We start from the raw sequence: 10378 nt of genomic DNA on the forward strand, positions 1-10378 counted from the left end.
TTATGATTAACAAATGCTTTAAACATCCTTAGTTAAACAACCAATGAATCACGAACAGAATAGATCATTTCTGTTAATATCTGATTAAGAGAACTGAAGTCCTCGTGTGTAAAATGACCCATCATGGCCTAAAATAAGAGTTCAGCGTTCCTGCCTTTCTCTCAGGCCTGTGCGAGACCTGCTTTGAGGCAGTACTCCTGTTTCTTCACTCGAGATGACCCCTACAGTGCTGATTAACCATCCTAGTGGCGTGTTTTTAGGGATCACTACAGTATCTCTTCTGTGTTTGTGTTGCACACAGCGAGAGAAGTATTCCTGGAGTCGAGGCTCACTTGTGTTGTGGCCTCGAGGGAGAGTCCTAGGTTGAAGAACCTAGGAGATGGTTGAAAGAAAGCCTGTTGCTGGTCAATAGCTTGACCAGCTAGGATGTGGATTCACACCAAAATGTTTGTTGCTTGAGGAGGGACTGTGGTAAGTTGGTTGTTGGCGATTTGGCAGACCTCAGGGATGGTCTGTCCAGCCTTTAGGTTAACTGTGTCTAGCACAGGAAGTTCTTTTGGGGTTGTTTTCAGGGTGTCCACTTGGACACCTAGTCTCACCAAAATGTCAGAACCTATGTAGACCGAATGTGGAAGGTTTGGGACCACGAGGATCGGATGGACCAGTTCTCATAGGTTCCAGATCAGTTTCAGGTTAATGACTCCTGTTGCAGTCAGAACCRMTTTGCTGTTAGMGTCTGTTGGMAAGCGAAAAMYTTTTTTCACCAGTTGTWGGCCTWAGTGTTTTTCAGCTAAGGTTTCATAGAAGACCTGGCTGATTGCAGATTTATCTGTCCAGAGGGATAGGACAGCATCATCTGTGTGGGATCCTTGGATCTGTAGGCCTTTCACTACCTGTGGTAGGTAGTGCTCTGTGTTTTCTGACTGTGTCAGTTCACAGAGGAGGGTGTCTTTGTGTGTCAGAGTCGGGTTCAGCTGCTGAGCTGCCGCTGACTCAGATGCAGTTGAGGTCTCACTCACCTGGTCTCTATTCTCAGGTGAGGGGTCAGTCGTGCCCTCTGCAGTGTCCACTGCTAGGCACTCTGTGTCCCAATAATTGTCAGGAAATTAAGGCGGATGGTGCAAAAAAGACCAAAACATGGTAGAGGCAGAGGCCGGCTTGAACAATTCGAATTTATAATAAAGTGAGGAAAAATCAACTCAAATACATAAATTACACTTTTAAATGTATTTAAATATCTCTTTAGGGTTTTATGAATATTTCTTCCTTGTGCTCCAATGGAGTTACAACACATGAATGGTTTGAGTTTCAGTTTCCTTTTGTTTGTGTGTCAATAGGTTTTTGTGCATGTTTCATCCATTTACAGTCCAGCACTTCCTCGTCTCTCTAATCTCACAAAGCCGTCTGTGGTCCTGGCATCAAACCAGATCTATAGCTCTTCTCTCATTTATCATATTTTACAGCACATGTTGGAACCCGATGTGGTTCTGCAGCCTCCATGATGAACACTCCACTTACAGAAATCCATTTGTGTCCAACAATCAAAATACGGGTCTAAGATGCCCCTCCCCTCTCTGTGTGTCCCTATGTTTGTGTCTTTGCAGGGGAAGAGGAACAAGCCGGGAGTGGAGGCTGCCAGCTCTCCAGATTCTGTGAGAGGTCGAGGGGAAAATAAAGCCATCAAGTAGGTGTGAGAGAGACYTTCAGAAATGATCAATGCTGATGGTTAACTCTTATTTCTGACTGTAAAGTTGATATTTAAGCTCCCTGCATGTCGAAAGCCTCACTGTTAAAGGTTTAATGGGTAAAACCTTTCAAAGGAGATGAACTTTAAAATAATAATAAAAAGTAAAGACAAGTTTCTCTTTTTAAGCAAAAGATTGCATGATGAATCAGAAATGTTTATTTAAATTAAAACCAAAGAAACATATGTTTGAGATTTACTTGCCTATTATTAATTTTTTATATTATTACTTTTTTCTGGTCTATATGAAATTAAATTGAGTACTTTCATAACATACAGTTCACTTTATTTTAACACAGTTTTTTAAATATGAAAGTCCATTTTTGTCTCCCCATCGCCGAGGCGGGAGACATAATGCTCTCKGTCTGTCCATCCACCTTGTGAGATAATTAAATAATGAAGGCCTGTGATGATTCCAACTAAACTTCTAACAGTTGGTCACTACTGAATGTCCAAACCCTAGTGACATTTGCAAGGTCATGTGATCCAAGATGGCTGCCACCGTAGCCGAACCTTGCACCACACAAAATGGCGGTGGCTCAGTAACTAAAACAGCTATTGAGCAAGTTTTTTTGTAAGTAGATCTAAGTATGTGCCGACACATAGTTGAAGCATTTGCTACTTTTTGCCATCTTTACTCAATGCGACAGGGAACATCATCAGCAGTTGATGRTGAGTTCTATCTTGCACATAATATTTTTCTTGTTATTATTCATTTTTTTCTAACCCTCAGGACTTTTTAAATACTTGTTGCTTCTCTAATGTTTGACGTCTTTGTTTCTGTCTGTAAATGTTTGCCGTTTTAACATGTCTAACCTTTTGCCGCCTCTTTCTGGCCGTAGTGATATGGACAGAGACTTTTGGAATAACAACGACAGCAGCAATGTGCAGCAGAGGTGGAGCTCCTACCCACCCAAGGAGTTCCTCTTAAACATGTCTCCCTATGCTCCCTACGGAGACCCTCGCCTCACTCCCAAGTGAGTCCTGGTCATGGCTGGTAAGGGACCCCTCTGTCTGAGCAGGGCTGTTATCACTGGGGGCTCGTGAACACCAGGAAATAACTCCTACCCCTGTGCAATGAGGCATGACTCACAGTGTAGGGATCTGATTCTACAACCCCTGGCAAAAATCATGGAGCTAKTGTAACACTCTTAGAGAATGTTCCTTCAACTGCCACAAAGCTATCTTTTTTATAAACTTCCAATATAAAGAAACAGCAAATCACATAAAAGCTTAGTTGTTCTTGTCAGTTATGTTTACTTTTAGATTAAGTAGAGGACAAAATATGGAATAATTTGAATTTTAGACAAAATGATGAATCACTTGTTCTTAAATACTTGTATCAGATWTAATCTTGATTCATTTTGTCTTAATTTATAAAGAAGAATGATGATACCTTGGAGAGCCATTGCACAAAGAATATTGACACGAATCGTTGCAAAGGAAGACATCAAAGAGTCAAAAAAAACTTACAACAAAATGTCTTGAAAACAAAAATTGCACAACACAACAAATGAGAAACAAGTAGGCGGAGTCTGTGACCGAACTGTAAGAAATGAGATTTACATACAGAAAAGTCAAACAAATGTCATTATTAACCATGTCTCCATCCAATTTTAATGTGAATTTTGAACAAACTTTAAACGTTTGCCAAAAATAGGAAATAAAAAATCAGAGTTAGGCCTGTTTCCATCTACAGGTTTGGAGCGAATCAACCAGCCTATGGAAAGCATAATTTCGACAGACATTGACGTTACCCATGWATGTAAAAAACAGAAAGTAGAGGCTGCAAACGAGCAGGGATCAAACATCTGACGACAATGGAGAGAAGTTTTCAGGAACGTGTTGCTATTAAGCAAGTTGTAGTTGTTTGGTCAACTAGTAGGGACGGCGTTACATGCGGTCCGGTGATGTAGAGAAAGAAATGCAATTCTTATGGGAATATCAGTGATGACGCAGACAGCAGAAACAGKTGATCAATCATGTGAGGCAAACGTTCGCTATGTCAGAAAGTAAGATGCTGTACAATAATCAGTAATATAGAATAATGCATAAATTCTCTTTCGGAAAATCCATAAACCAACTCAAGCAAGCATAAAAACATATTTTGCAAAAGTTTTTTTTTTTTTTTCGAATTTTGCCATTTCCATCAACGTTTTTTAATAAAATACTTTAAAAAGTGCTTAAAAACGTTGTTGGAAACTTGGCTTTTAACACCTAAACAGAAAAGAACAAGTGAGCTAAAGAAGAGCAATAATAGACGGTGTGTGACTGGATGAAAGTGATCTTCAGTATGTAAAGAAGTCAGTGATCAATAAATCTCTTCTAAAAACTTTATTCCAGTCTCTGACTCCAGTCAGCTCCAGCAGTACACACAGTCAGCAGGCCTCAGAGTTGGAAGGCCTTGGCGCTTTATCAGCTGCTCTAAGAGCTGCAAAAAAGAACTAAGAAAAAACTCTGCTCACTAATAATAATGATTCAACCTTTTAATACATGTCTCTTCCTGAAGACAGAACGAACATCGATAAGACACACAAACTCATTCTCTGTTTTAAACCATGGCTGCAATGATCAGAAATTGTAAAATTACAAGCCTGAATCTAACATTCAGTTAATTAGTCACATTTCCTTTAATTGAAAAACTGTGAATCTCCATTGGAAAAAGACAATGATGCTGGAACCTTTGTTTGCTGCCGTTCTGATAAAAATGATGAAGAAGTCTTGAATTAAAGCTCCAAATTTCCAAATTCATTGATGATACAGGCCTGCAAGGATATTTGGTGGCAAATTTCTTTTTTCAAGCTGAAAGGACGTGGAACCTTTGAAAAAGACCCATGATGTCAACAGCATGGCCTGCAWCCAGTCTGGAAGTAGAAATTGAAGAGAATGGTCAGTGACAAGGCTCCAACCTGCAAAGCTGATCTGGGAACAGCATTAAAGGACAGTTGGAGCAAGACAGATGAAGTGTTCTGTTTGTCATTAGTTAGGTCCGTGACACAGTCTGCGAATTATCTTTTTATATAAAATAAACAGCTGAAAGAATATTCTCCAAAAGTGGTCATTTTTGCCCGTGGTTGTAGTTAATGTTTTTTTAATGAAAAGCAGAACAAAATGTCTCCAAATCAAATGCAAAGGTTGATCATTTATCACTCTGAGTATTTAAAAAGGTCACATTATTACCTAAAGATGTGCAAAAAAACTCATTTAGTCACATTGCCTGGTCATTTTTCCTTCTTTTACAAAACGTCTCCTCTCATCCCCGGCAATCCTCATGTTTTCACATCTGGGGATGAGGCGGTGTTTAGTATGCGCTGCTGGTCATGCAGCGCCTGATATAGATGTGCAACACCATCCCATAGCACTGCCTCTGTTCTGCCTGAACGTTGACAGAAATATGGTCAATTTATTTAAAGATGTCTTATTTTTGAAGATGGTCCTTCTATCTGCCAAAAGCAATGCCAAATTCTCTCATGACTCCTGTATGTGGGGGAAAATAACTTCCTGAAGAAGAAAAATGATAAGAAGCCCCACTGAGGATTTTGTTCAGTTTTCAAATTAGGTAATTTCAAGACACTATATCCTATTTTCTTATCTTGTTGATACAAAAAAAAAAAAAAACTCAACCACAGATGGAAAACCAAAAGTAGTATTTTGTTTTGCTTTTGCATGAAGTGTGCACACTACAAATAGAAATGTTTGACAGCCCCTTTGCTTACAGCCCTGCTATCCTCACCAGACCTTCTTTGCCTCTCACCTGCAACCCATGCAGCGTTTCCATGGAGACAGACAACCCTCAAAGCAGATTGCACTCCTTTACATGAACATTTTCCTCATTTATACAGCCAGACCACTCAATTACAAGTGTTCAGATCTACTTCTCAGGATACTGTGACAGAGTTGATTAGAAGCAATTAGATCGTCTGCTGAAGGGGGTTGGCTGTTGTTCAAACTGGTTTATAAAATGTTTTAACGTGATGGGTCACTTTGTAAAATGAAAACTGCTTCACATTGACAGAAATGTGCCCTTTTGGCTTTCTGAAGGGAAGTTAGATGGGATGATCATTGCAACACTTTTAAGCTATATTTGATCTAATTTGAAACCAGAAGCTTCAGAAGAGGAAAGTAACTTAAAACATTAGCAAAAAACTTCAACTCACGCGTTTATTCTTAATTTCATTAAGATAAATAAAAGTAAAGTGTTTTAACTAGTTTTATCTCACCAGAATATGTAATGAGTAGGGATGCAACAATACAGAAAATTCCCAATTTGGTTCTATGCTTTAGTCTCACGGTTCTATACTTTTTTCAATACAAAAAAGACAAATTTCCATGCCCTTCTCAACTTGTGATTTATTGAATTTAATCATGAACATTTGTTTAACCTCAAAGTACAAGTTCTAAATTAAATGTTGTTGAAACAGCAAGTTTCTTAGCGGATCTGTGCTCGACAATGCAGCCTAGGTGGAGTAGTCGAACACAGATCCACTGATCCTTCAACACAGAGCATCTTCGGAAGACAGGCTGATAAAATAAATGAAAAATAAATCTGTATTGTTTGATACAAGTGCGTATTGAACCTGGGGCACTGTATTGAACGGTTCAATACAGATACATGTGTTGCACCCCTAGTAATGAGTGCTTTGGTCCAAAATGCACACTTAAAGCATTTATGCTAATCAGGAAGCTTTAGCTTCACGTGCCTAATGGGGACCTTCACTCAGGCTATTTTTTAGAACACCTAGTCAGGTGATGCGCGTATAATCTCGCAGCAGTTCCATTGATTTCAGTGGAACTAGCTGTGTTTAAACTTAAATTCGGGAAAACAGCATCAAACTCCACCGGGAGGAAAAACACCAAACTTTCTAACAATTCTGCCCCCTTTCAAAGACCTCGACCCTCCAGACAACCTTTTAAATGAATTTTCCTGTGAATCCTGATGTCGGATGTGTTGAAATTTGCTGTAGGAACGTCTTTCTGTTAACACTGGCCCATCGTAGAATCCACTCCATCAGTCCYATCTTTTGAGCGAGCGGCAGATAATGTACGCAAATAATGTGCGTGACGTCACGAGCGAAGGTCCCCATTTCTTGCGTGAAAAGTCTCTCAATCCTGTGGACTGAGGAAGTAACTTCTGAGCTCCACAAATAGTMTTTTTAAGTCGATCCAAATATTTTAGTCCATAAACCTAGTGGAACACAAGGGTGTGATTATTTCAAGTATTTTAACAACTTGTGCAAATAAAAAAAAATGCTAAAACTAGTGATTTTTTTTTTGGGGAAGTGTTGGCAGATGGATTTTGTTACCACTGAATAGCTCTTCTGTAACATTGCCAGACTTGGTGCCAAGCAGCTCACAAGCAGCTGGCTGTAGTTTCATAATTAATCTRATAATCTGGCTTCCCACTAGAAAACACATAAGCATATTTCTTGAAATGTCCAGCTGTTCCTTAAACGGGATGGTTTATGTTCCTCTTTCTTTTCGCTATTGTTTTCTTTTAATCTCTGTGTGTGAAAGTCTTTATGTGTTTCTCTTCATGTCACATTTTCCTCCATCCGCTCTGTTTTCTGCTCGTTGTAACTACTCCCACTTTGGCTCATAGTACTCTGAGTCGTAAGGCTGCCTGATAGCCCTCCTGAGTCTTGTCTGCTGAGTCCTGTTCTAAAAATAGTCACACCGTCTCTTTCGTTATACAGCAGAGCAATTAAGTGTTTGGGTGGTTAAATGTCTGCCTCGTAACGGCCTCCCCTCCATCATTTAGATGCATCTCACAAAATCACGAGGCATCGAGTGAACCTGTTCGTTTTTATCCTCCCTAATTACGACTCACTTGATTCTTTCAAAGCCACCAGGTGATCAGATTTTCTATTTGTGCAGCAATGTTGAAAATATTGTAAATTCAGCGACCGGTGGTGATGAAAGCTTGTGTTGTGATTGCTCTGCAGGGTGCCATCAACATAAGTGTTAAGTTTTGATTAGACTGATAATAAAGTCATTTCTGAACTTGTGATGGCAGATGAGTAAGTTATCTTTTTTTTTTGTTTTACTCCAATTAAATATGATATGTTTAGCATTTTTTTAAAATAGATGTCACTGTTAGAGCAGATAGATGTGATAAAGATTAGAATAAAATATAAAAAAAACAGAACTCATATTTTAAGAGACTGAGAGCCTCTGGGAGAGTCTTTACCCAGAAAAGTTGAAAAGGTTGAAAAGTATTTATTTGACCTTCAAACTACACAACAGTTTAACTCTTTTGAAGTGAAGTTCTGTGGAAAGGTTATGAGCAAACAATATCTTACCTGCTGTAGATAACTTTATGAGCAAACTTTGTTTAGAGAAATGATGTTAAATTCTGACCGGACAGACAAGCTAARGGTTAATGTGAGCAGGGCTGAAAACAAAGTGGATTGCTTCCATTTTAAAACAATTCCACTCTAAAAAAAGCCATGAAATTTTGTGCAAATGTAGTTCAAACTTTTACATTTCCACTAGTTTCACAAAATAGATGTATACCCCTCTATCAAACTGGAATGGACCAGTCTTTACAGAGACAGCCTCAAAACGAGTTTATCTGAGACACCTCAAAAAAGGGGTGAAAGAGGGGCTTGTGGAGCTACAATAAGGAGGAATGCAGACCAATATGGCGTCCCTGAGTGCCAAAGCTTTGCAGTTCCACTTTGTATAGACCCAAACTGAATGATTTAAACATAAAAAGAAGGATGTCTCCTTGAAGTAAAATAATCTGCCAGTGCATTAAAATAATTGCACTTCTTGAAATAAGTGGGAAAAAATCCCCAGCTAACAAAATTAATAATGTATGTAACATATTCTGCTTTTGCTTAATTTATCTCAAAACAAGTATTTTTGGGGCTTAAGAATATAACACTTGTTTAGATGGACAATTTTTTCAGTTTTAAAAGTTTATAAACTACCGTTAAACATTTTAAGATTGGATTTGTTTTATGATGACAGCAAACCACTTTTGTCTGGCTTCGACCAGCCATAAGATTAATTTGCAATGAACTAAGCTATTTCTCCAAACTAAAGGCTTTCAAAAAATTATCTACTGCAGGTAAAACATTACATAGGCATATCTTTTTTCACAAACATCAACTTCACAAAGTCTGAATTGAGACTGTTGTCTAAATGTAGTCAAAATCCCTCCTGTTGTGCAGCCGTGTGTCGTGTGGTTTGTTCTCACTCAGAACGTCCCGTACAAAAGTCAGCGTTCAGTCTGTGCTCGTCRTCGTCAGTTTTCATCCGGGTCAGCRGGGGTGGGTTTGTGGGACACAGAGTAACCATCTTTTCTTGCAGGTAAAACTGGCGTGAAACGTTAAATTTAAACTTCTGCAGGTGTGTGAGATTACAGATATTAACGCTCTGCGTTCACATCACCTGCATGTGCAGTCTGAAAACCCTCGAAATGATGCATCTGTATAATTACTTATCCAGGCTGCCCACTTCAAACAGACAGCAGGTTGATCAGCTCTGTCCTCCTGTGTGGAGTATAATGCACCCATTCTTCATYATTTGAAACAAATCATTGGGTTCTGCGTTGCTGCTAAAAGCCTCCCAGACATAGTCACACTCCGCACCATAATCTGTGTGCAAAAAAGCATTAAGAAGTTTCTAAATTATTGATATTAAATAAAAAAAATTTAAAAAGCTTTGGATAAAATTTTGTTTCGGATCATGTTAAACATACAGATATGAAAAAAAAAACATCACACAGTTTTTAAAATTATTGAACTTGTAATGAGGTAAGCACTTTTTGTAAAAGAATGACAACTCTTGGCATATTACATTGTGTCATCATTAAAAAAAAGTAAACTATAAAAAAACAAGGCCAAAATGCAGAAACAAACAAAAATCTGTCTTTACTTTACTGCTTACATAGAAATGGGTAAGTGAATTTGCAGGCAGTTCTTGTTTTTTAAATGCACTCCATTGTCAGCTTATTTGAGATTTTGGCAGGTGGCTGGTCTGGAGCAGCCAGGTGTGTTAATAAAATGCCAACCAGAAAGGACATTCTGCAAAGATTAAACATCCCATATTTGAAATCTTCCTTAAATGAGCTGCCATCAACAAGTCATCTGAACCTTAAAGCTGTTCTAAACTATATCATAAATCCTGAAAAGGAAATGGTTACGCTTGCGCAGACAGAAAAACACATCATACATCACAGTTATTGACATTATTTTGACCTCATGTATTGTCCTGAAAATTAAATGTTAGTTTTCACCACCTCAGTGAAACCTTTATTAATTTCCACCTGTAAATCAAAATTTAATTACTTTCAGCTTGAGATCTGTGGGATTTGATATGTTTTGATACAAACAACAACTTATAGTTAAACAGAGAAATATAGCATAATACATTTTCACACTGGAAGCAGTTTTTTTTTTTTAAACCATTCGCCTTAAGAGTTTCACCCAACCTTGCTTGTCATGACCTGTGAAAACCTTGCTCTGAATCATATTATCCACAGGGCAATGATCACACAGACTCACCACATTTTTCACCATTTTAAAATGATGTCTACCTGATATAACATTTTAATTAATCTGTTTGGCCTTAAAAGTTTTTTATTGTACTTCAACACATCTTAAAACCCTCATTCAACAGTTCCATTTT

At 38.3% G+C, this 10378-nt stretch overlaps 1 protein-coding gene across 3 annotated transcripts in view; it reads left to right on the plus strand.

The window, feature by feature from the left end:
• syt7b (synaptotagmin VIIb) overlaps positions 1-10378 on the plus strand; it is a gene marked incomplete at its 5' end in the record, with an annotated part of 85161 nt that overhangs the window by 16492 nt on the left and 58291 nt on the right. For all 3 annotated transcript variants that reach the window (XM_014026369.1, XM_014026377.1, XM_014026387.1), the window contains 2 exon segments: positions 1605-1684; positions 2587-2721. In XM_014026369.1, the coding sequence (XP_013881823.1) occupies positions 1605-1684; positions 2587-2721 (215 nt within the window).

Source organism: Austrofundulus limnaeus, unplaced genomic scaffold (genome assembly GCF_001266775.1).
Source record: "Austrofundulus limnaeus strain Quisiro unplaced genomic scaffold, Austrofundulus_limnaeus-1.0 Scaffold5, whole genome shotgun sequence".
NCBI classification, from domain to species: domain Eukaryota; kingdom Metazoa; phylum Chordata; class Actinopteri; order Cyprinodontiformes; family Rivulidae; genus Austrofundulus; species Austrofundulus limnaeus.